General features: G+C 38.9%; 1 protein-coding gene across 1 annotated transcript in view; it reads left to right on the forward strand.

Moving 5' to 3' along the window:
• The window catches only part of LOC134420958 (von Willebrand factor D and EGF domain-containing protein-like), a 173,135-nt gene that overhangs the window by 108,782 nt on the left and 39,878 nt on the right, over positions 1-24,475 (forward strand). Inside the window, exons 16-20 of the mRNA XM_063161349.1 lie at positions 2,668-2,918; positions 4,145-4,364; positions 8,979-9,116; positions 10,631-10,771; positions 12,750-12,905. Of these exons, the coding sequence (XP_063017419.1) occupies positions 2,668-2,918; positions 4,145-4,364; positions 8,979-9,116; positions 10,631-10,771; positions 12,750-12,905 (906 nt within the window). The remainder of the gene's footprint in view (positions 1-2,667; positions 2,919-4,144; positions 4,365-8,978; positions 9,117-10,630; positions 10,772-12,749; positions 12,906-24,475) is intronic.

Here is a 24,475-nt window from a genome sequence, read left to right on the forward strand (position 1 = left end):
AGCCTGCTTCAGTTGTTTGGGGTTTTATTACATCCCAAAAGCTGGCCAACTAAAAATCCATTTGAATGAGCAGTTAAAATGCCTAAGGGTGATTTAGATCTGAAAGAGAGACTACACTTGAAAGCTGTGTGTTTTTCCCCAGAAAAATATTTAATCCAATGAGGGATATTACCTGTGACTCACCAACCTTGCCTCCTTTCTGTCATATAATAATAGAAAGTTTTGAAAGGTTTGAAATGGACCTCAAAGATCATCTTGTCCCACCCCCTGCCTGGGTAGGGAAACCTTCCACCAGACCAGGCTGTTCAGAGCCACATCCAACCTGAGCTTATATTCTGCTGGCCAGAGCAGCAGCATCCCCAGGGATGAGCTGATCCTGGGTGTTACAGACAGACTCATTGCTAATACCAAGACAGCTTGATTTTCAAATTCAGGAAATGGCTTAAAAATTAAAAACTGAATTTGTTTTGAAATTTATAAAACTAGAAGTGATTTGGGAATTCTGACACACATCATGGTTCACTTTTAAATTATGTCAAAATTTAAAAATATTTATAAGAAAGGGTTTGTCAGACCTTTTTTCAAAAGTATGAAAACTTCTTTAAATGTTCAGCAATAGGGAGAGTGAATATATATTTACTGGATGGCAAGCAGATCTCTGTAGGATTAGAAACACTCCTCCACAGACTCCTTTCAGAACATCTGATTTTATGTTATTTTGTGCCTACCACTTCCACTCACCATCCATTCAGCTAACACCTTTGTGTTTATCCATAAATGCATACCCTGCATCAATATTTCATTGATTACTTTGGGCACAACTTTTATGGGCTCCATGGCTTTAGTGTTTGGGAAATAAAAGGTAAATGAATAGATGGAAGCTTTCAACAGTTCTGCCAGGACAATCTGCTGGACAAGCATTTTAGAAAGCTCTCATAACACAGCAGCAATAAAGGAGACACATATTTAAATAATTGCATCATCTAAGCCGTGCTATGGAAAGCAAAGTTGGATAAAAATTATATGCACCACAAAAAAACCCCTAATGATGATTTCCCATGAGCATAGGGCAAGGAGTCCTTATGAGAACACATACATAGTTCATAATGTTAGAGCATGGCTTGAAATTATTCCTGGGTATTGGAAATGTGCTTTAATTTAAACATAAATATGGTCAAATTACACTGTGAAAGATTCATTTAAATATCAATACCTGTCAGTTTGTACTGCTGGCTAAAGAGGAAAGATGCCTTGAGACTGAGCAGGCTTAGGACATGGAGATGAAATTCCTGGCCCAAAAAGAGCTGCTGGCACCTCAGGGTACTCATCTGATCTTACTTTTCCTTGGTTTCTAATTATAAAATGTAATCATTTTCTTTACCTTGTCCTCCTTACCTATATACATTGAAAGTATCTTCAGGTAGCATTTATCTTCTGCTGCTAAATACCCTTGTAAAATTAGGAGGGTTTATCTTCATTAAGGAAATACTGAATGTAAACAGCAAGCCTGGAACTGACAGTGCCAATGGTGACATGATACACACCACTGTCACTGGGGATGGACAGACTCTGGCACTGAAAAGACCTTTATTCCCAACTGAATTCACTCAAACTGCCTCCTTAATTACTCCTTGTGGGTAAAGACAGGAGAGTCTACTCAGTGCAAGGCTTACAATTTATTTTCCCTTCTGAGTTGCCTGCCCAGTTCATTTGTCATTCAGCATTTTGAGATTTATTTTATTTATGTTTAAATGGATGGATGATAGGCGGATTAAATATGTAAGTAAGTATAAGAAATATAACTAATTATATAATTATATATTATATATTTTATATATATTATATAAAATATATAATAATGTAATTAGTTACATAATATATTATATATCTAAATATATAACTAATATAATATATATTAGTTATATATACTAAATATTATATAAATACTAAATATATTATATACTATTAAATTATATACTATATAAATATATTAATATATATTATATTATATATAATATACTAAATATATTATATAATATATTATATATTATATACTATATGCTATATACTATATGTTGTATATTATATATTATGTTATATATTATATAATATATAATATATAATATATAATATATAATATATAATATATAATATATAATATATAATATATAATATATAATATATAATATATAATATATAATATATGATATACATTATATAATACATTATATATTATATATTATATATTATATATTATATATTATATATTATATATTATATATTATATATTATATATTATATATTATATATTATATGTTATATGTTATATATTATATATACTAGTTTTAAGAAGAACTGGGACTAGGGGGAAGTTATAGAAATCATGTATTATTTACTCTCAAGACTCAGATAGCACATCAAAATTAATCCAAGTGCAGGATGGGACAAAAATTCGGCACAGGGCACAAAAAATAAGGTGGGGAAGAAAATGGTGTTCTTTTGGTAAAGCTATTTGCTGCCTCTAACACACAAATCTCTTCCTCCATCAGCCTCTGGGTATGATCTGCATGTTTTCTTTGAGAGCATTCCTTCAAAGACCCACACTGAGAGCCTTTACGTGGGAGAACGTGGAGTTTATGTAATCATGGTTTCATTTTTGCTGTTTAGACAACCTGCCTCCTGTGTTCCAGGCCCCCTCCAGCCAGCTGCTGACATTTATTGGTGAGAATTTTGTTTACCAGCTAATCGCGGTGGATCCAGAAGGGTCAGCTGTGCTATTCATCTTGGAGGCTGGGCCACGGGATGCCAGGCTCTCCCCTGCTGGCCTGCTCCTCTGGAAAGTGGATTCAGAAGAAATGCAGACCTTTGAATTCGCTGTGTCAGATGAGTGCAATGCACAGAGCAGGTACTCCATTGAGGTAGGGGAAAGAGCACTTCAAAAACAAAACAAACCTGTTTGTCGTGTCAGTGCAATTGTGCGATTGTCATCAAAGCTAATAATTTGTTACTGCCTCGAAAAACAAGGCTTCAGCTATTTCCTCATAAGTGTATAATATCCAGCACAGCAATAATGATCAATTAATGGAATAAATATCTCTGAGAACATAGAAACTATATACACAGGGAACAAGAGAGAGTGCTATTGATTGCTGTTTGAAAGAACATTCTTGCAGAGCCTTTTAATGGTTCATTAATCTGCTTTAAAATTCACATTTTGCATCTGGATTGCACAAAAAAAAAAAGCATATAACATAAAAGACCAGGCTTTAGCTATAAAAGGGAGATTATAACTCATTCTCAATGATATTTTTAGAGATGTCTTGCTCTTATGTCTTTACTCCACACTCTTAAGTTTCTTGGCAGAGCTTGTGCATGGCTTTGTCTTTATTGTATGGGCTAACATTAATCCTCTGATCAGATAAGCTAATAAAGCAGGACACAGACTCTTGACATAAGAACAGTTTTGTGAAGAAAAGATTTTTATTCCCAGAGATTCCTATTTTTGCTCATTCAAACCACAAAATACCAATCTGCTGAGCCCACACAGCAGAAGGGAAACTGGAGCCTAGATATGGCTTTAATGGAAATATTTCAAGCTAGACCTGTGTTATCTGGGGGAGATAATGCAGAGCTTTGAATCTGTAGAAATGCAGTTCTTGTAAATAGGTAAAATACAACCATGGATCTCCCTTTCCTGAAGGGAGACACCAGATAAGGAATGCCACAGTCATGTTCCTGCCTGGGAGTCATTTGTAATGTGAAGGAGGAAGGTGGGCAGGCAGGCAAAGAGAAAAGATTTTTCCTTTCTTCTTTGAAGAATAAGGAACAAATTCCGCCCTCAGATACGATGTGAAATCTGCTGTTACAGCAAACAAGATTGGGGTTTTTTCTTTATAAGAAGTCAGAATGTGCCCCTAAATGATGAAAAAGAAATCTCTTTGAAGTCGAGCTCTCAGTCAAATAAACAAGTACAGTGAGTATAAGACCATCCATCTAGACAAAGGAAATTGGTTAGAAATAAGTTTCCATAATAGTGGATAACATGTTTGCAGTGCAAATCTCTCCCTTCCTGAAGGGAACAATCCCCATCCCAGCTGTGGTTATCCAGAGGAACCTTACCAGAATCCCCTCTTGCCTTTTCCAGGTTGGAGTGAAGCCCTGCAGCTGCCTCAATGGTGGCACGTGTGTCACCAATATCAAATACCCTCCAGGCCTTGGTGAATACCTGTGCTTGTGCCCAAATGGATTTGATGGAGAATTCTGCCAGGAGGACACCAGGGACTGCAAATCAAACCCCTGTGGCAGTGGCACCTGCGTGGACAGCGTGGGGAGCTACTTTTGTCAATGCCCCCCTGGTTTGGGAGGTAACACCTCTCTGTTTGCATCTCTGCTTTAACCACAGGTGTACTGAGCTACAGGATTCTTTGAGTGTAGCATGACCACAACATCTGCCAAATGGGCTGAAAACAAAACCCTGCTCTTCTGCTGCCATGGCTTAGCTGTAGACATAGAAAGATGGTATTTCTCTATCTAATAATGAGGAAGAATGACCTAAAGCTCTGTTGTCCTGAAATGATCACTCAAGGAGGATGTGAACCTCCCAGATCTCTGTTGCTTCCTGCTCATTTCCCATGGGTTTGTCCATCCATGATCTCGTGGATGCAAGGAGATCTCATGGATCAATGATCTCATGGAGCAAAGAGAAGGCTGAGTGAAAGAGAGAAAAGGCAAAGATCCAGGGCCTTTTTGCACTTGACAGGATTTCACTTAATTAAGCTGAGGAAAGAACTAGAATTAAACGAGTTTTCTTAAGTCTAGGAAGAAGAAGAAGATATGGAAAACATGGAAAAATAAATTGTCCTTTAGTCCTGCTTGAAGCTGTTAAATTTAAGCACAGTGAGAAAATCACAAGCCCAGTGAGTTGTCAGACATGATGATGAAACAAAATCTAACCCCTGAAACTCTTCAAGGCTGGTGCTCTGGTTTCAAAATTATATCCAGGCCAAAACTAGAACAGCTGGCCAAAATGTGATTTTATGAAATTAAGGGAAGAAAATGGTCACTTAACCTCCTGCTCTGTTCACATTCTCAAGACCCATAAGGTTGGCTGCTGCCAGTGTTAGAGGCTTGAAAAATTTAAAGTAGAAGTAACATCAAATGCACATAATTATTACTGCTTATTGTGCATATATACAGAAAAACACTCATTTTTAAACAAAAGCAGTGAACAGATTTTACTCAGTGGGCAAAGTACCCGTCCTGCCTGTCAGCAGCTTTATTGCTTTGGTCATGCGGGACTGCAAGCCCAGATTTCATTTCTATAAAATTCCAGCAGAAATAAAAAACAAAAATCCTTCAGAAGTCCATAAAAATGGCCTAAAAGGTGTGTGACACCTAATCTGTGTTGACTCCAGGTAATGCTACCAAATGGCCAAAGTCTTTACACCACCAGAGACTCCACTGAGGCAAGAGCACACAAGCCTAAGCAGGGAGAATAAAGCTCTAACATAGAAGTTTGATCAAAATATAAAAATCTCTAAGCCAACCAAACACATGCAGCATGTCTGTGATCCCCTGGAAAGAACATTTCTATGAGCACAGGAAAAATTGGGAATTTTTATGGTGTAATTTATGGAGCTACACAATGAGAAAAAGTTTTGATTGCCTGTAAGGAATTTGATTAAATGAATAAAAATAAATATAATTCCATGAGTTAATAACTTCAGTGGACCTGCTGACTGGAGAGACAAGGGCACACAGAACTTTGATGGCAGAGGAAAACCAGGTTTTCCTGCACCTTTAGATCTTGCAAGTTAAATAACAGTGCAAGGGTTTTGCTGTTCTTCCAAAACGCCAAAACACAAGCAACTAAAGCAAATAAAATTAGATATGATTGAGTGAAAAAGGAATACATCTCAAAGTTTTAATAGCAGGTGAAAAATTATAAACAAGTGGAGCTGCAAGCCAGCTGGGAAGCAGATGATTTTACTTCAGGGCAGGTTCGGTGACAACAATAAAAGCTCATTCTTGATGCTGTGTTTATGCCTCAATTCCCCAGAAAACCATCAATAATCTAATGAGAAGGCAGTGCTGTGCAGCTCAAGTGACAGCACCACTTCCCCATCAAACCTCTACAAATGACAGCAAACAGGCAGTAGAAACAAGGAGGGAACTTGTGAGAGCTTCCCCAACAGCCCTGCAAGGAAAGCAGCAGCTCAGCTGCACCAGTGTGAGGGTAAAATGTAAGGATGGCAACAAGGCAGGGAGAAAAGCCAGTAGGAAATCTGAGAGAAGGCTGATCCAGAGTTATTACTGAATTTCTGAGTGTTCAAAGCTCGTTCATTTTTCATCTGCATTGTCAACAACATAACAAAGCTCCCTGTTGTTTATTCTTTTGGCTACAGAAAGCAAGAACCCACCTGAGGGGTGAGTCCTCACCCACCTGAGGACTCATGCTTGATAACTATCCCAATCACAAAATCATTATTTCTTTCCCCATATAGCAGTGATTAGTTCAAAGCTGGGGGTTGGATGGGCAGCAAGATGGAACCATAATTTCATTTTATATTTCAGGGGACTGAAGAAACTCCCAGGATTTGTTACTGGTTTCTAATAACCATAGAGACCCTAAATGGGATTTTTCTGTTCCCTTAGAGTCAGCTTAATGTGAACACAGTCAAAAAATCTTTCTTTGCATCTGTAGGTGGTCAGCTCCTATCGAGGCATGAAAGGACTTTATTTTCTCAAACAACTTCCCATGCAGAGATGGAGAAATATAGCTGGCACACACACAGATGGTTCAGCCTTGCAACTTGATGAACTTCTATTCCTATTATTTTTATTTGTACTGTAGCAGTGCCAAGACAGTTGAGACTCCCCTGTGCTACAACACACAGGAGGTCCTGTAAACAGAATAATTGACACTTCTTGGTGCAGCTTCATGTCCATTTCTGCTGCTTCTTCAGCATCATGCAGCCAAGTTTCAGTCTTTGCAAACATTTCTCCTTGGATTCATCAGGTTTTATGTCATTATGCCCAAATTGGTCAGACACTGTTTAAAATCTCTGTGTGAAAAGCAGTGCTTGCATAGTTTCACCTTTACATCACAAAAATCAGCCAAGGGGCTTAATTTTATCTTGTTACTTGTGGTGTTCCTTTGATTTCTGTAATGCCCTTGTCTTTGGGATACGAAAGACAGCCCTTTGCAGTGAAAAAAGGGTATTTAAAGGTGAGAAGAGAAATATGAGAGGGACCAAGGGAGAAGTGACAGTTGTTACTGAAACTGGGGACTTTGATCCTCCTCTCATTGTTGGTGGTAGCAGGTTTAGTCTTTGTATGATACTCAGAAAAAGAAAGTAATTACTAATCTAATCAGAGGGCTACTCATTCAATATTTTCCATGTGATGTTTAATAATTTCCCAATGCATCACCAGAAATCAGCATCAGAGAAAAGCAGCCTGATGTCAGGAATGTGATAATTGAAATATAATGGAATATAAGCAGTCAGTCAAAATTTAACAAGGGAAGGAGAAAGGTAAGCCTACTCCTGCAACCCTGTGTGATGTCCAGTTTCAATAAATGAAGCAAGCATGAAAACCATAATAAATGAACTTGAGATGGCACAGGGAAAGGGATGCAGCTTTCTTGCTGCTGCTCTTTTTTTCCTCAAGAAGAAGCAGGCATGGGAAGGTGATCTCACTGTCTTTTTAGGCAGCTCAAACTATAAAGAGACTTCAATTTGAGTTTTTCTACACTGAGATACTATTTTAACATGAAAGGACTAGTGGAAGCTGTCTGCAATGCTGAAGCAATGAGAGATTATGTTGTAGGAGGTGAATAATAATCCTCTGTTTTTATCATCCTGCAATTCATTCCTCTGTGACAAATTTCTCTTTTGAAGGAAAAAAAGGAGATTCTTTTATCCTGAGACCTTTTGTCCCAATAAAGCTGGATATCTGATATGGATCAAACATTTCTGTACCTGGTGCTGTGTATTGAGGCACGTCCCTGGATTCTCCAATCTCCTTGTTTATTCCTGCAAGGAAGAAAATAATAATAAATTAATAAAAGTGGTCAGGGCTGGTTTGTGGCTGTCCCCAGGGCTGTACATCCTGTGACCAGCAGTAGCCAAGCAAGTTTGCCCAAATCCAGAGAGAGCAGCACCTGGAGAAGCTTTAAACAACATTATATTTGATGACTCTGCTCCAGTGCTGTTCAGATAGTGATTTTACCTTTTGGGTCACCCTCCCTTAATTTGATTCATTAAATCACTCCAAGTTGTGAATTTGAAAATCAGTTGCTTTAAGGGATTTTTAAAACCTTGTTTCTAAAATCAGCAATAGTCAAGAGATATTGTTTTGGATTCAGATCCTGTGGCAACCTGTCCTCTGAATACCAGCACTGTGGCTCAGTGATATTTTCAGAATGTTCCTTCAAATTTTGATTTTAAATTGAAAAATTTGAGTTTTTTTTAAAACTCTGATGATTTTGTAAGGTTTACCTCCAACCAGACTCTATCAGGCCAGTTCACAGTTATGTGAGGTTCACACAGAAACAGAAAGTACAATAGAGGTCAGTGCATGGCTCCTCATATCCTAAAGCCAAAAATGGTGAAATTCATGGGGTTCTTCAGGACATGACAAAGATCTCACATGAACAAGACAACAAAAACAGCAGCAAAGACATGGCATGCAGGGGCAACATTAATTTCATTTATGTGCATTTTTATTTAACATGCACAGCTTTCCATGAGCAGTAGTCTCAAATTCAGCGCTTCTGGTGCCAATAATGACAGCAATAAACAGTGTGATAAAAGCAGGTTTAAGTGAGACAGTGGGGAATTTGCCTGGAACATGAGTGACATACCCTGTAATGAGTTTGCAGCTGAGAAGTGAGCCTTTGTCTGCTTCAACATTTGAGCTGAACTATGAACAGGGAGCCTTTCCTGATTATTAACTTCCCTTTTCCTTTGCCACAGGGCTCACTTGTCAGGAAGACAAGAATGAATGTGAAGAGGGACTTTGTTTTCCTGGAGTGTCTTGTATGAATACCTTTGGATCTTATGCATGCGGAATTTGCCCCACTGGGATGGAGGGAGATGGTAAAACTTGCAAATGTAAGTGTTTTACATGATTTATTTTAAGAGATTGGGGAAGAATGGGTTCAATTCTACTACTATTATCCCTAATTGAATATTTTGCCACTCATTTCAAGTACAGACCCTTAAATGTACAAATCAGACTATTGTCATGTTATATTAATGTGGGTATTTGCAAATTACTCTGCTATTTTTCATTCTGGTGGAGAAGGAGCACCACAGCCTACAGAAGAGCACTTTACAGATAGATCATTTACCAAGGACACGCTGCACGTTCCCCACTGTGTCACTCCTAAATACAGATCCATGAGTGAGCATTTGGTGAGCACCTCCAGGGCTGATTTTGCTGTGGGTGACAGCTGCTAGGAGAGTAAGAGAAGGGCCAATGTGCCCAGCTATTCCATCCTTTCACCTCTGTTTCCAAGGTGTGCTTTCATTAGAGGACACAGCCCAGGGAATGCTTGGCATGAAGTCATTCCTCAGATCCCAGCTAGCAAAGTAAAGGGCCATGAACAGTTTTAGATCTGCTCAATATTTGCTTTTAGAGCAACAGACTCTTCACTGGGGAGGCTACAAACGTGACTTTGTACTCTGAGGCCTCCCCAGTGCACTTGATGTGACTCACACACACTCTGGACAAAAGTCTTCTCCAAAAGAATTTTTCATTTTTTTTAACCAGAAGGAGATAAATTAACACTTGAAGACTTTTTTCTTGTTTCTTGGTATTTCCAAAGAAATCCAAGTGGAAGATGCAGATATTTCCTGTGCAGCCATTTACATTTCTTCATATTGACTACAGAAAGGAAAAAAATATCCATTGTAAACAGACTGAGTGGTAGCTGCAGGACCCTGGCACCAGCAGCACTGCTTTTGCCAGATTTACCAAATATTCCTTCAATCACATTGCCAAACACCTGTATATAAATTTTTATGTGATGTATCTTTTGGCCACATTGGTTGTTTCAAAGTGATCTTGCATCTGTTTCACAAATGCATATTTTAACTTGACCCACAAAGGAAGGATATACCAAACAATGTGCTTTTGAAAAAGATAACATTTCTTATTTTGCATTTTTTAATTACAGAAAAAAAAACTGTTTCTGAAATGAAAGTTTATTAGAAGGAATAAACCTGAGGGCTTATTTGTTCACCTAGGATAGGATAGAAATCATTATTTTTAGCTCTGATTCAGAAACTTAACATTCCTGCTCTTACCTTCCTTGCTTAAGTGAGTATAAAGAGAAGGAAGATTGAAGTCGTTCTGTAGCTTCTGAAGTGAGAAACAGCAAATTGTATTGTTTAAAATATATATATAAAGAGTCAGAATATCAGGGCATAATAATTTCTCCTGTAACTGGTTGAAATTTTGCTGCATGCCAGCAGCTGGACCCACCTGATCTGCCTTTATTTGCTTGTTGGCTTCCAAAGTAAATTCGTGCCAGGTTACCTGATTTGCTGTTGCTGTGGCGTTTTATCATCAATCACAGCTGAGCTCTAACACCTTGTTTTTGTCTCTGTGATGTTTTCCACAGCTGTGCTTGCTGCTGATGTTACAGAAGCTTTAAGCAGTGGCAAAGGTGAATTGAACAGGACTAAGGTTAAGCAGCCACTGCAATCCTTGGAGACAAAGGATTCTCCTGTAATTAAGAATTTTAACATAAGTGATAGGCAAGGTAGGCATACAAGGATATGAAATGTCTTTCATTTGGGAAAGATTATGGATTCAGAAATCATTAATTTTAACACCTTAACAGTAAACACAAACTAGCTGTTTATAACACACAAAAATTTGAGTTAGAAAAAACCACTCCATACATCAGACTGTGGATTGCTGCTAAACAATTTGACATGGAAGGGAGGCATTACAACAACAACAGTCAGAGTGGTCAGGCTTAATTTGACATCACCACTTCTGAGGTAGGACAAAACCACCCCAAATTGTAGTGATCAATGCAAAGCAAGATGATAAAAGTGGCAGCTTACGCCAGCTTGCCAAGGCCGAGTAATGCTGGTGTTTTATTTCAGTATTTAATGGGCAGCCTTTGAATTGTTATTGAGTTTTAATCATAACATCGACTCAAGGAATGAACTTGCCTGTGGCAGTAGCTTTTCCCAGAGGTGCAGCACTCTCTGACATGGGTGTGCACCTGCACCATGCTTGTGTTGGTCCTGCTCTAATGATTGTTCAATTTTTAATTGATTTTCCAGTGAAAGCGAGCACCAAAAAATTGAGATTGGTCATATCTGTTGTACAGAGACAACAGATAAATAACTTATTTTATATGTAAAAATAACATATATGTACATATATATATGTATAGATATTATATATAATATGTATATTATATATGCATATATAACATATTCTATTATATATAACATATTATATAATATACATGCATGTATATAACATATTATATATGCATATATTATATAAATTTCTTACATGAAAAAATAACATATTTTATATGTAAAATAAAAGGAATTTTTTTTCTTACTCTCTTTTTTTTAAATATCTGTACCAGGCCAGCCAACCCCTAAGCACAGCCTGCCTCCTGCAGGTATCCTATATCATGATACTGTAGGTAAAGTTCAAGAATAATGCAGAAAATACATGAGAATCAGGATGGAGACCTCACTGGAAGCAATTAAAAAGGATCCACAACCATCATTAAGATTATATTCATCATCTGTTCTCTGCCTTGACACTATTAAATACTTCACAGGCAGTTCATATACACTTGCTATTCAGTGACATCATAAGTGGTAAAATATTATATACTACCAGAGTGTCAAATTTTGCACATAGTCCTAAGATAATTAAAGCAGTTTTCTGTAATACAAGGTTTGACACATTAAGGATGATTTCCAGATCAGAAACATATGTACTTCACAGTGTAATTTCAAAAGTACAGTATAGGTGCTGTAAGGTTTGATAATTACCTTCCAATTATAAAAGACCAAAAAGATGTCATATAATACCTTTTCTCACTCAGTTAAGCTTTCACTTATGCTGAAAATTACATTTTCTATATTTTACATGATAAACGCCAAACAACTTCCAGTAATAAACTTGAAAACACGTAATTAGAGGACTAATAAATCTTGCTTTAATGAGAAACAGCTGTTCTGTTCCACTGTGCCTACAGGACATTCCCATCTTTGGCTCAAGGTTTGCGAACATTTCGCATTAATTAGACTCAAAAAGAATAAAAGCAGTTACAAAGCTAAATTTTAGGTATGTGTTTCTTCTGATAAATGGTGAATAAATGCTTGACCTGCCCTGTTTTGGCCGTGCAGGGGCTGTGGCACAGGTGCCACATTCCCATCTTTGGCTCAAGGTTTGCGAACACTTCACATTCATTAGACTTGAAAAGAATAAAAGCAGTTACAAAGCTTTAGCTGGGCTGTACTTTAGGTATATATTTCATCTGATAAATAGTGAATAAATGCTTGACCTGTCCTGTTTTGGCCGTGCAGGGGCTGTGGCACGGGTGCCACATTCCCATCTTTGGCTCAAGGTTTGTGAACACTACGCATTAATTAGACTTGAAAAGAGGAAAAGCAGTTACAAAGATTTAGGTGGGCTGTACTTTATTCTTGTGTTTCATCTGATGAATGGTGAACAAATGCCGTGTTTTGGCCGCGCAGGGGCTGTGGCAAGGGTGCCCAGCTGTGCCAGCCGGCCGTGCTTCCCGGGAGCGCCCTGCTTTGACCGCAAGCCGCCCGAGCTCGGGTACCTCTGTGGCCGCTGCCCTGATGGGTTTGTTGGGAATGGCCGGAGCTGTACCAAAGGCCCCAGAGCAGGTACGTGCTGGTTTTTTGAATTTTACGAAGGTTTTGCATAGAAAGGTGTAGGGGGATAGAATCTAAGAAGATAAAGGTAGTGTAGAAAGTAATCTTACCCCTAAGGAGTTGCAGCTGGGCCAATTAGCAAAGATTAGGAGCAGGCCTGACTTTAACAGGCCACAGCTGTAAGCAATGAGAAGAAGAGTGCTACAAAAGAGTGGTGTAGGTGTTTGAGGAGGGAATTGGAGTCAGTTGGCCACTCTGTGAAGAAGAAATAGGCAGTTCTCTGAGGAGATGCCCACGAGAAACACCAAGAAGGTATGGAACTTTTGTGATAAGAAGACAGCAGTATGGAACCCCTGCAATAAAATACCAACAGAAAGGCTGTGAGGCAGTGTGAGCTAACATGGCATCACAACACTCTGGGATCAAGTGCTGGTGGCTGTGTTGTGTCACTCTCACCTGGGGAGCAGCTGGCAGGAATTATTTCAGCAATATCTGGCTCCATGAGTTGAAATCCAGTAGATAACCTACCTCATTTGTTACTGGGGGAGTTCTTCATGTCAAGACTTGTTCAGTGGTATGAATCACCACACCTGTATTGAATCACCACATCTGTGTTTCTGCCACAGCACTGGCACAGGAATGCAGGACTCGTTTCCTCCTCAGTAAGATCAGAACAGGACATGATAGATACATGCCAGTATCACTCAGCCCTCCTTCCTTCTTAATTCTTCTGTAAGTCATCTGTTCTGCAAGGTGACCTGTGAAGACAATAATAAACAAAGTGTCATGCAGGAACAACTGAAGGCAACAGATAATTAAATAATTTCTGTGGTATTGTTCATAGCCTGAGCAATAATCTTCCTTGGGGAGCTCAGAAAATCAGCTGCTCCCATTAATCTGTGAGGACTGAAGAGAAGGCCTCATTAACAGAGATCTTCTGCTGTGGTGAAAGAAAAGCTGTGTCCTGACCTCAGGCACAAAGTGACACTGACACAGCTGTCATCTGATCCTGCTCTCTCTCAATGATATTCCAATAATTCCATGTAAGGTTCTGGATGATTGTCCCCTTTTTACTGCCAGGGGTGCTCATGTTCATTCCTTAATAACAGTAGTTGCCAGGTTAGATTCCTTGACATCTTTTTCCTAAGTATTCAAGACAGAGTGGCTTGGAACCTGTCAAATTGTTCCCTGACCTCCTACACTTGACCAACCCCCCTTCACTTCCCATTCTGTATCCAAATCAATGGCTGTTACCTTGCTGTTATATTTTAACACACTCTATCAAAGCGGGAGCAATTTTACTGCTTAGGGTAGGTATCATCCAATCTCGTGGAACTATAAATTGATTTTAGCCAGTTCTCAGAATCTAAAGGTCACAAAAATAAACTCAACATTTTTCTCTCCCTAGCAATGAGTATGTACAAAGTATTACTTAGTCTGCCAGCATCCCTAAGCCAGCTATTGACTCTTCTATAACTTGGGGAAGCTGTAAAAGTGGTTGAGGAAGAAAAAAAATCATTGTGCATATAAATAACATTTCTGTTATTGCCCAAAGCTGAGCCTTGTCATTAATGGGATAATGGGAAACACATTGTGCACCCCAAAGGTCCTTTAAATGCTGTTGAGTAGAACAGACATTCTACAGCTGCAGGTATTGGTACAGTAAATCAGGCACACTTATACTGTGCTTATATAAATATTAACCAATAAATTTGTCTGTGTTCTGGAAAGGGGAATGCAGAAAGAAGCTGCCATTTGCTGTGATTCATACCTGCCATATACAACTCCAGGCAAAGATTAAGAAATATCCCAGGTATCAGGACCTGAAACAAGTACATGCTTCCTTCAAAAGTGAGCTGTACATCAGAGGCAGGGGGATTGTTTTACATTTTTCTCTTGAATATGCAAACTGAGCCAGGACTTTATGCTGGAAATGATTCCAGCTTGAACACTTCAAGAAGGGAATGAAGAGGAATTATTTTTTTTTTTGTTCCAACAGAAGCTTATATTCACTCCTGTGAATTATATCACAATGCAAGCAATGAGAATCTTGTGCCTCAAGGTTAAATGAGAGTAGTCATTTGTTTTCATACTTAGAAATGGAAGCAATTGTTGCAGCTTTATGAGTGTCCTAAATTATGGCCAAAATGATGGGTTTAACTTTGCTTTGCCAGTAGAAGCAGGAGTATTGTGCAGCACTGATGATTAAAAGATATCAGACAAAAAAGAATTAACTCTCAATTAAATTTATGTACAGTTGTGGATTATGATTACTGTGAAATCCTCCCTGTTGTAATAATAGCTTCTATCCCTTGTAACTTATGCCATCAGTCTTCAAATGAAACAGAACAAATCCTCTTCATCTTGCTACAGTGCTCGTGAAGGTACTGAGATTATGTGCCACTTCTTTCCAACTCAAGTAATTTTAATCTAAAAATACTCCTGCTAATCCCTATTTTGTACTTTTATTGGCTGCTTTTAACGTGAAATTATAGTCAATTGCAGTGATTTAAGGATTAAAGGATTTCTTCATACCAAAACCACAAAAATTACCCAGCTTTGTAGGCTGCTGAGGAGAAAAATATTCCAGAGGAAAATTGCTTCCTAAGTCAGTGTTTGATGAGCTGCACCCAAAAATTCCTTCAATTTTGATTTATAATCAACAAAGTACCATTTCCTCAGCATTGATACAGGGTAGGTATTCATCTCTTGAAGTCCTTGACTTACTGCAAACTATGTCACTCTAAAAATAAGATTCTGAGCTACATTTATGTGCTCTAAAAATGCAGGGCCTCATTCTGTTCTCACTTACACATTTTACCTGGCTTATATCTGTAGTTTGTACCACATTAAGATGGTACAAACTACACTTTAAACCAACCAGACTTGGTTGCAATTTTTCTTGAAGTACATCAGAATAGTCTTATAGAAAAGCCAGTATGGAATTTCACATATAAAGGGAAGTGATTTTTTTTTTTTTTAAACAGATTCTCCTATCAGAAACAAAAAACTGTCCCTGTCCCTTTCAGACTCATAAAGCAGGTATCCTACATTTATTTTAAAATTTACTAGTAGGGTCAAAAGTCCCTTAAGTCTGCTGGCATTGCAATAAAGAGGGAAGCCTGTAGAATTTAAATCTGTCCCGGCTTCCCTGGGCACATTTCACTTTTGTATAAAATATCTGTTGCTTTTTTGCTAGAAGAGGCAGACCTAGTAAATCAAACCACCCAGTATCATTGGTCATGTTGTTGGCACAAAGAAAATGAATATATCCTAATGGGGATGCTGGTGATGTTCCTGCACGCTGCAATATCCGTTCTCGTCAGGAGCTGTGGGTATTTCTGCAGACTGCTTTCATCACTCACAGTCACACAGATACCCATCTGTTTGTGCTTTCTTCAGCAGGTTAGAGAGGTTGGTGTCATCACAGAGGATTTATTTTTTAACTATTAGTAAATCAGCAATTTTACTGGACAAAGCAGTGCCACATCCATCACCCGTAAAAGATTGTTTGTTCAGAGCCAGCTCTTCCTGCCTCTCCTGGTTTAGGCAGCTGAAGATCAAGGGAGGGGGTGATTTTATGATCTCTGTAATCGAGTTCTGCTTTCCCATTCAGAACAGCACTGCAAGATCTCCTGTCATAGCAGTTAATTTGCAGTATTGTAGACATTTGGCACTTGCTGTACTTTTGCATGTGCAGCTATTTGTTATGTTTACGTGCTCTGTGCTTCACACTCCTCCAGTGTCTGCACTGTGCATCTGAATTCACTTTGATTTTACATCGGAGAGACCTCTGTCACCCTCTCATTTGCACCACTGTCAGATCAACATCAAGGAGTGGATTTAAAAGGGGAATAAAACGTTTTGAAGTACCAGAAGGTGTGTGTGTGTCTTTAAACACACACTGCTCAGTCAAACACCAGAGGAACATGTTCACCTTAAGTTTTGCATTCTTACATTTTAACTTGGAAATCACTTCTGTCATTATTAGCACTCATCATTAATCACTACCCATGAAAAATAAATATCTCCAGTAAGAGCTTTGGTCACTATCTCAAGGTTTCATGTCTGGAGATAACTGCAGGAGTAAGGACTTCTTACTGCCTGGAACCAATCAAATGATTTTGTTTCAAGAGATGACTGAGGAATGTAATAGATTCCTTTCATCTTTTATCTAACAGAATTGATGAATTTGCATTAAAAAGATCAAGGCCCAGCTTCCAGCCTCACTTACCCCGGTGTAAATCATAAGTGACTCCACTGAACAAGTAGCATTACCCTAATGGACTGAGCTGAGCACAGCTCCTGGAAGACACAAAAAGCCCCTGTTAAGGCAGGCACATCACACTCAGGACTTTTAAATCTGAGATCTGTGTGTACCAATAGGTGTAGATAAAAGGCAAGCACTGCTCAGCATTCAGAGGGTGCTTTGCAAAGAGGAATTAACCCATCCTGATGTGGTTTATGTAATGAGTTACATGGCCCACGTGAAGGCAGGGATGGAGATGCTGCAGCCATCAGCTGTGAGGTTGTCTCAGATCCTTGCATACACAAAACAGAAACACTAAACACACAGCAAAAGAGACTCTGACCTGCCTCTGTGTGGTGAGAGCTCTCAGCTCTGCCTCTGGGCTCCAAAACTGGGCAGCATTGAATGTCTGGGCAGCATTAAATGGCTTCCAGCTCCTAGCTCTGACTCAGGCCACGGAAATTGTCCACAATCCATCCCTGGAATGCATGGTGGGAGCTGCTGATCCCTTTCAGAAACACTGAAAGTGTTTCTAGCTGGGGTGTATTTCAGGACAAAATGTGCATTTTTTTTTCAGATGGAGCAGTTATGATGTAAAGATGTCTCCTTCAAGGGGTATGTGATGAAATGGCCACTGAAGTGGGGTTAGAAATGCCACACAAAGACATTCCATATAAATTTGGTCTTGTGAAAGAGTCAGTTTTGCAAATGGCATGTCAGTAATCTTCACATGAGGCCTGGACCAGCCTGGCAGTTTGGAAATAAGCTCTGACCCTTTCCTGCCCTCTGAGTCCGTAATCGCCACTGGAAATCCACTCCTGTACTTGTCAAGACAGAAAGGGATTCAGAGACAGTCTTTCTGATGTCTTTCTCCTCCTTAAGGATACCTCATAAAATATTAAGTATTTTCAGAAAAATATCAAGAGACCTTTACAGTATATGCTATGACCCAAACATAACAACCAAAGTAGACACAGTGGGAAGAATATGTTTAGATAATTTAAAAGATAAATGGTCTCCAGCTTCACTGATCCATACACTCTGTCAATCCAGGACTTGTTAAGTGCTTCCAATACAGATGATATATTTAGGAAATGATGTAGCTCAGCAATAGAAGACCAATGAAGCCCAAGCCATAAAACCACTAGGGAAGAGGACTCAGCTATATGCCATGAATAATATTTACATTCAATCAGAATATCAAGTACAGATTACATTTCTCTCCTACCAAGAATGTGCCACCTTTTGCTTAAGCAATCACTGGGCCATCATGACTTTTAAGTGATAATAACAACTCAGGCTCCAACAAATAATCTGCACAGGATACAGGCTCAGTAGTTTTTTTTTTTACATTGACAGAGCAGAGCAAGATTATCTTCTCTTAGAATTTCCAGGCTCATTTAATCATCCAGCCATAATAGCACACAGCTTTTAAAGGGAGCCAGCCCTGTTTGCACAAATTTGACAAGATTGCTGTTTTGTTAAAGGCACTTAAAGGCCCCTTTAGACCTGGAAGTAACTCAGACTGGACCAATATCCTGACCCCATTAAAGCAACACAAAAGTCTTTCCACTAAGGGATAAAGCAAAGAAGGATTTGAAGATAAAGGACTCTGAAATAACACAAAACACAACACAGTACAGGGTTTAAATAAAAATAGGTGTGAAATATACAGACTTATCATGGTCAGGACTCATTTAAGATCAGTTCCTGAGCATCTTGCTGGTTTTGAACAGGTATATAAAGGTATAGTAGGACTTCACAGGACTTTCTTGCAGAACCAGGGGACGTTCACTGCCAAATCACGTGAATTTTGCCCCAAATGTTACACATCACATGAATGGGGTTGGTTCATTCCTGAAGGGACACATCAACAGCCTATAGCCAACACAAGGCAACTGATCCTCTGGGATGGAGGAGAAAATCACTGCCCATGCTGATAATATGTTAGATTTAGAATTTCAGAGAATCAGAATAACAATGTTGGAAGGAACCTCAAAAGATATCCAGTCCAACCTTTGTTTTCTCAAAGAGAGCCAGCTAAGTTCTTCTGTGCCACACCATCTGAAATCTTATTATTCTAATTCTTTGCCTTTTGCTTTCTAAATTGGAAAGAAAGTCTAGGTACTTGTCAACCTAATCAGTTGAAATTGTGAAGAATTCCATAAAAGCATGAATTCACTGAGAGTATTTATGCATGCTTACATGATTTTTAAATAGATTCATTACTGGTTCCCAGTAAGGCATAGTTCATTTTGTGCCTTGGCTTTCATATGTAAAATAGCTCAATTTTTATATGTTTACAGCTCAAAACAACATAATTATTGTTTTAGACCATTTATTTCTTGAATTGAATAAAAGAAGTATTTCAGTAATTTATTCTTTGCTATTTCTTTGCTGAAATACTTTGAAGTAGTTCAGCTATTTTTTTCTTTGAAGAAATATTAGGGCTTTTCTTTTGAAGAAACGAACTTTCTTTATAATCTATTATTACTCTTCTAAAGGATTCTACATAGATATTTCAGAGTATTAGACAGGGATGCTTCAGAAATGATCTGCCTTAATTTAGCCTATTTTGTATATATCTATCAACCTGTTCATGCCATGAGAGAGCCTGAAGACCCACGAGGCATCATCAGATAAGAACACAGTTTCTATTAATTTTTCCATCCATCTCACTTCTGAGAAGTAAAACATACTGTCAATTCTTGAATAGAAAATATAATTTTGTTCCGTGAACTCAATCTTAGCACCACCTTTGTAGCTGCTGAAATAATGCAGCTTCAGGCTCCAATAATTGGAGGAGGCAGAGCACAAAAGAGGAGGGGTAAAAGTTCACACCTGAGGGATGGACAGGGAAGAGTGAAAGGAAAGGTGATAAATCAGCTGCAGGGGGGTTAAGTGGGAGATCCAGGGTGTGTGATCCACACAACCACACTTGTCCTTCCCTTCCTGTTTTCTTGGCTGGGAATTGAGGGGAAAGCACGGGAAGAGCGCGTGTGAAAGCAGCAGCAGTAGCAGCAGAGAAGGGGTTGGACCCAAGGGATTCAAAGGGCACGGGAGGAGATCTGGCAACAAAGCAGAGAGGGGAGCACGGCTCCTGTGCCAGGGTGAGAGCGCTTCAAACATCCTGAGCTTTTTCCAGCTCACACAAGGGGAGTTTTCAATTAAACCTTGAAATAAACTGGAAGGTAGACGAGGTGTTTGAGAAAACATTGCTTGTAACAACACAGCAGGTTTATAAACCTCCATAGGCAATCCAAAAAATAAAAAAGGTACTGATAAAGAAAATTGTTGGTAGAGAAGGGGGAAAAAAATCCTTGTGTGGGGAGTGTGTTCATATCTTTGCAATCAGTAATTCTTACACCATTTTAAAAATGCTGTCTCTGGTGACCCGGATGGTAAAATTTGTATTGAAAACATACAGAAAAAAATCACAAAAGAAGTAAAGAAACCCACCCCAACAGAGTCTGAAAAAAAAGAGCTTAAAGTACATTATTTTCCTCTAAGACCCATTTTTCTCTCATTGTGTTAATCACCTTCCTGCTCCTTGCCTGTATATGATGTCTAGTCCCAAGAATCTTACTTGGAAAGCAGATCCACATAAGAGGAGGAAATGTAATGTACTAGGATAAATTTCATATTTAAAGCTGTTCTATCAGTTTCAGACTGGAGTATGAGACTAGGACTCCAACTCATGGCCTAATAGTACTCTTATCTACTCAGGAAGCCAAAAAAAGAGCTGATCACTTAAATCTATGAGAAATCTGGCTTAAATGACTATAAACTAAGGCACTATTAGTGCCCCAACTCTTTGTTCTTCTTAGTTTTTTCTGTCATGTAATCTTCATAATTACTCTTTAATTAATCTCCACAATCTCTTAAACATCATGAAAGGTTTTTTGTTTCTTAACATCTAAATCACAGTGTTTTCTTTTGAAAGAGTTTTACAAATAGAAAAAATATTCCCAATTAAAAAAGAGTTATACCTTAGCAAAATCTTTCTAATAATTGCATTTGTTTTTTGCATTTGTTCAGTATGAAAGGGATAATCTTTATGTATTCCGTGACACATTTTAGATCAAACTGAAAACTTTGTCAAGAAGTCAATATTATCATTTATATCTTCATGAACTGGTTCTTTCCTGGCCAGCCATCTCAGAATCCCCGTTTTCTTTAAAGACAGCAGTTAATGAATTGAGATGTCAATTATATTGCTCTGAAAACCTTGAAGCAAATGAACTGCACAGTGATGCAAAAATTATAAATGACCTTTAATGTGACATAAGCAAACTCACTACCTCACACTCAGGTAATATTTTCTTGGATACTCACATAGGTTTTCAACACCCCAGAACTGGAAAAGGATCCTAGAACTAGAAGAAGTCTAGACTCTCCTTGATAGCAGAATTTAGACTCCCTTCCATCTGTGGGAATCATTTACTCTGAACACAGAAAGTCTCATAAACAAGGTTTAGTGGGTGAGCTGACTGAAGATCCCAGGTTTTCTCCTCCCCACAAGCGTTGTGTTAAAACAGAATGAGTCTGTATTTCATTGGCACAAGACAAATTTGCCTTGCAAATTCTGAGTGGTGTTAGGGAATTTTGTATGTGCAGCTGCAGCCACGTTGGCAAACAGAGAGCAGAGGAGTTGTTATAATCAGAGTGATGCAGAGTTCACAAACCATTCCCTGCTGCTCATGATTTTGGTAGGTGAAGAGGAAGAAAATTGCTCACCAGACAGCAACATCAGCGACACAATCTCATTTTCTACCAGGCTGAAAGAGCTCAGGGATAGTGAACTAGATGTTCACCTTTTAATTTCATCATTAAAGCATCAAGTGAGTAAATTTGCCCATCACAGAAGAGGTGTTTTGAGAGCACAAGGACTGAATACTCCTGCAGAGATGGAGAGACAGTTGTGTGACTGCTCTGCTCTGTGCTGAGCTGTGTGGATGCGAGGCACACCACATTTGACTTTCCAATTTTTTACATTAAAAAATATGTAAAGGATTATTAGGTCAAAAATTAAGCTCCTATCTAAATTTACACTCATATCCCAATCACAATGAGCCTTTGAAATGCTTTTTTTGCTACCAAAAAAAAATCCTGGAAGTAACTCTGTGTAAAACTTGGGAGGTCGAAGCTCTATTTCACTAAGCTGGTGAGGAATTTATTCTGGGATTGTTGGAGAAGGGATATGGGGACTGGGAATTCCAGCCAGCATCTAATGTGGGGAGCTTCTGGATGCTTAAGAGGAAGGAAAGGAGAATCAAAACTATGTTATATATATTTATTTATGTTGTATTTAGGAGAGGGAAGACATTAGGGTATGACTGGATGGCGAAACAAGAGATGTAGGAATTAAACACACTCTAAGTACAAAAGAAAGTAATGCCAGAGCATAATAATATAAAATAGGAAACTAAGAGTTGATGAAAAAACTGAATTTCCCTGGAGCATCCTATTGCCAGCTGCTCTTGTTTCCCTTTTCTCACTCAGTAAATACAGAAGCAAATATTAACATGGAAACATACAGAGGGAAATGGGAATATCCTTAGCACTCTAGTAACAAGACTTCTTAGACCAGTGTAATTTTTCTGCTCTCTCTTGACATTTTAAATAAGATTTATGTGCTGGTAGATGTCTCAAATTTTAAATGATGACCCACACAGTGTAATATGTCAAAAGAGCATTTCTCTGCCAACATTCTTCTGAATGAGAAATGGGCTGGACAGCAGGTACTACTAAATGTTAATAGCTCTAAAACTACACAAATTGTAAATTTATTGAATTGTGTTAATAATGAATCCTTAAAGTGCTCACAGAATTCTGAAGGAGCTGTAACTCAAGCAGAATTAAAGGTGCCCATAATCCTTTGAAGTCACAGGCAGAGGTGGCCACATCCAGAGGAGTTTAAGGAGAAGGAGCCAGTCTCCACCTGAAGATCAGATTGGTTTGGGGTATTTTATTAAATTAAAAGGGAGAGAACCACTTGAGATTACATGGTGATGCTCAAATCATTACATAAATATAAAATTACACTCATATTTAAAACCCAAAAGGGAAGTTTCTAACTCTAACAGCTACAAAGAGAAGCATGGCAATGGAAAGGTGATAAATACTTATATCTGCAGACAGCTTAGACAAGTGTTTGAAGTGTCAGCTGCCAGTTTTGGTCAGGATGGGGCTCCAAGGCACATGGCTTGGGAAGAGCAGTGTGAAGGTTTGTAAGTCTAAAAACCAGCAGAGATGTGGGGGAAGAGCACCAAGGAATATGGAAACCAGCCTGGTGCACCCTGCTCTAGGCAGGCTGAGAAATGTGAATGTGTGCTGCTTCAGTGGCAGCAGAAATAGGTGGCGTCAGAAGGGGACATGACTTCTCTTAATTCCAGTCTGGATCTGGTCTTTTTTTGAAACACTGTAAATGTGGGGGGGGGGAAAAAAAACAACAAAACAAAAAGAACCCTCTAAAGCTCCAACCAAACAAACCATAAACTCAGAATAGAAAAAATATATTGGATTTCTTTTCTGTTTCAGAATGCTGGTGTCTCACCCTGGGTTTAAGAGCCTTCTCTGCGAATGGCTGTTTTCACCAGTCTCAGTGGTTATTTTTATTCCCTTGGGAATGATGTGGATCCTACAGATTTGCTGTGCCTTAGCAACACCATGATGGCACTGGAGAACCAGGGGCTGGCTGAGACTGCTCTGATTTGGGAAATCCCAGTGGGAAACCCTGGGAGAACCAGAGGCTGGAGGGTCACAGGCTGGGGGACCCCTGGATGGAAAGTGTCCTGGTGTCCAGCTGGATGAGGGAGGTTAAACCTGTGTCTCAGAAATTTGCTCTCTGTCACCCTTGCTCCAATGCTCCCCAGAGGGGGGACAGCAGAGGGATCTGTCTTTTTGGGACCTGATCCATACAGGAATGGTCTCTGCTCACAGAGCATCAATAAGAGCAGAGGTGCTGCCATGCCCAGCTGGAGCAGAGCAGCAGCATCTCTGTCCCTTATCTACTTCCGTAAAAAATAAACTCAGTTATTCCACTGCTGCCCAATTCCCCATTAGCTTGGGCAGAAATACTGACATGGAGTGAAAAATGTGAGTTTGTTCCACCATACAACCTTGAGCACTTCACCTTGTGGGGTTTTTGTGGTGATTTCACCCAGTCCAATATGCAATCACAGGCTGGCATAGCAGGGAAAACCAGATTCACACACTCACAGTTTGCATTGATAATGGGCTACACATTGGAAGATATTGATCAACAGCAAGGAAAATAAATTGAAGTAATGCAGAATTTGAGAAAGCTGCTGACTACAGACAACTGAGTCTG

This window comes from Melospiza melodia, chromosome 8, assembly GCF_035770615.1.
Source record: "Melospiza melodia melodia isolate bMelMel2 chromosome 8, bMelMel2.pri, whole genome shotgun sequence".
Taxonomy (NCBI): domain Eukaryota; kingdom Metazoa; phylum Chordata; class Aves; order Passeriformes; family Passerellidae; genus Melospiza; species Melospiza melodia.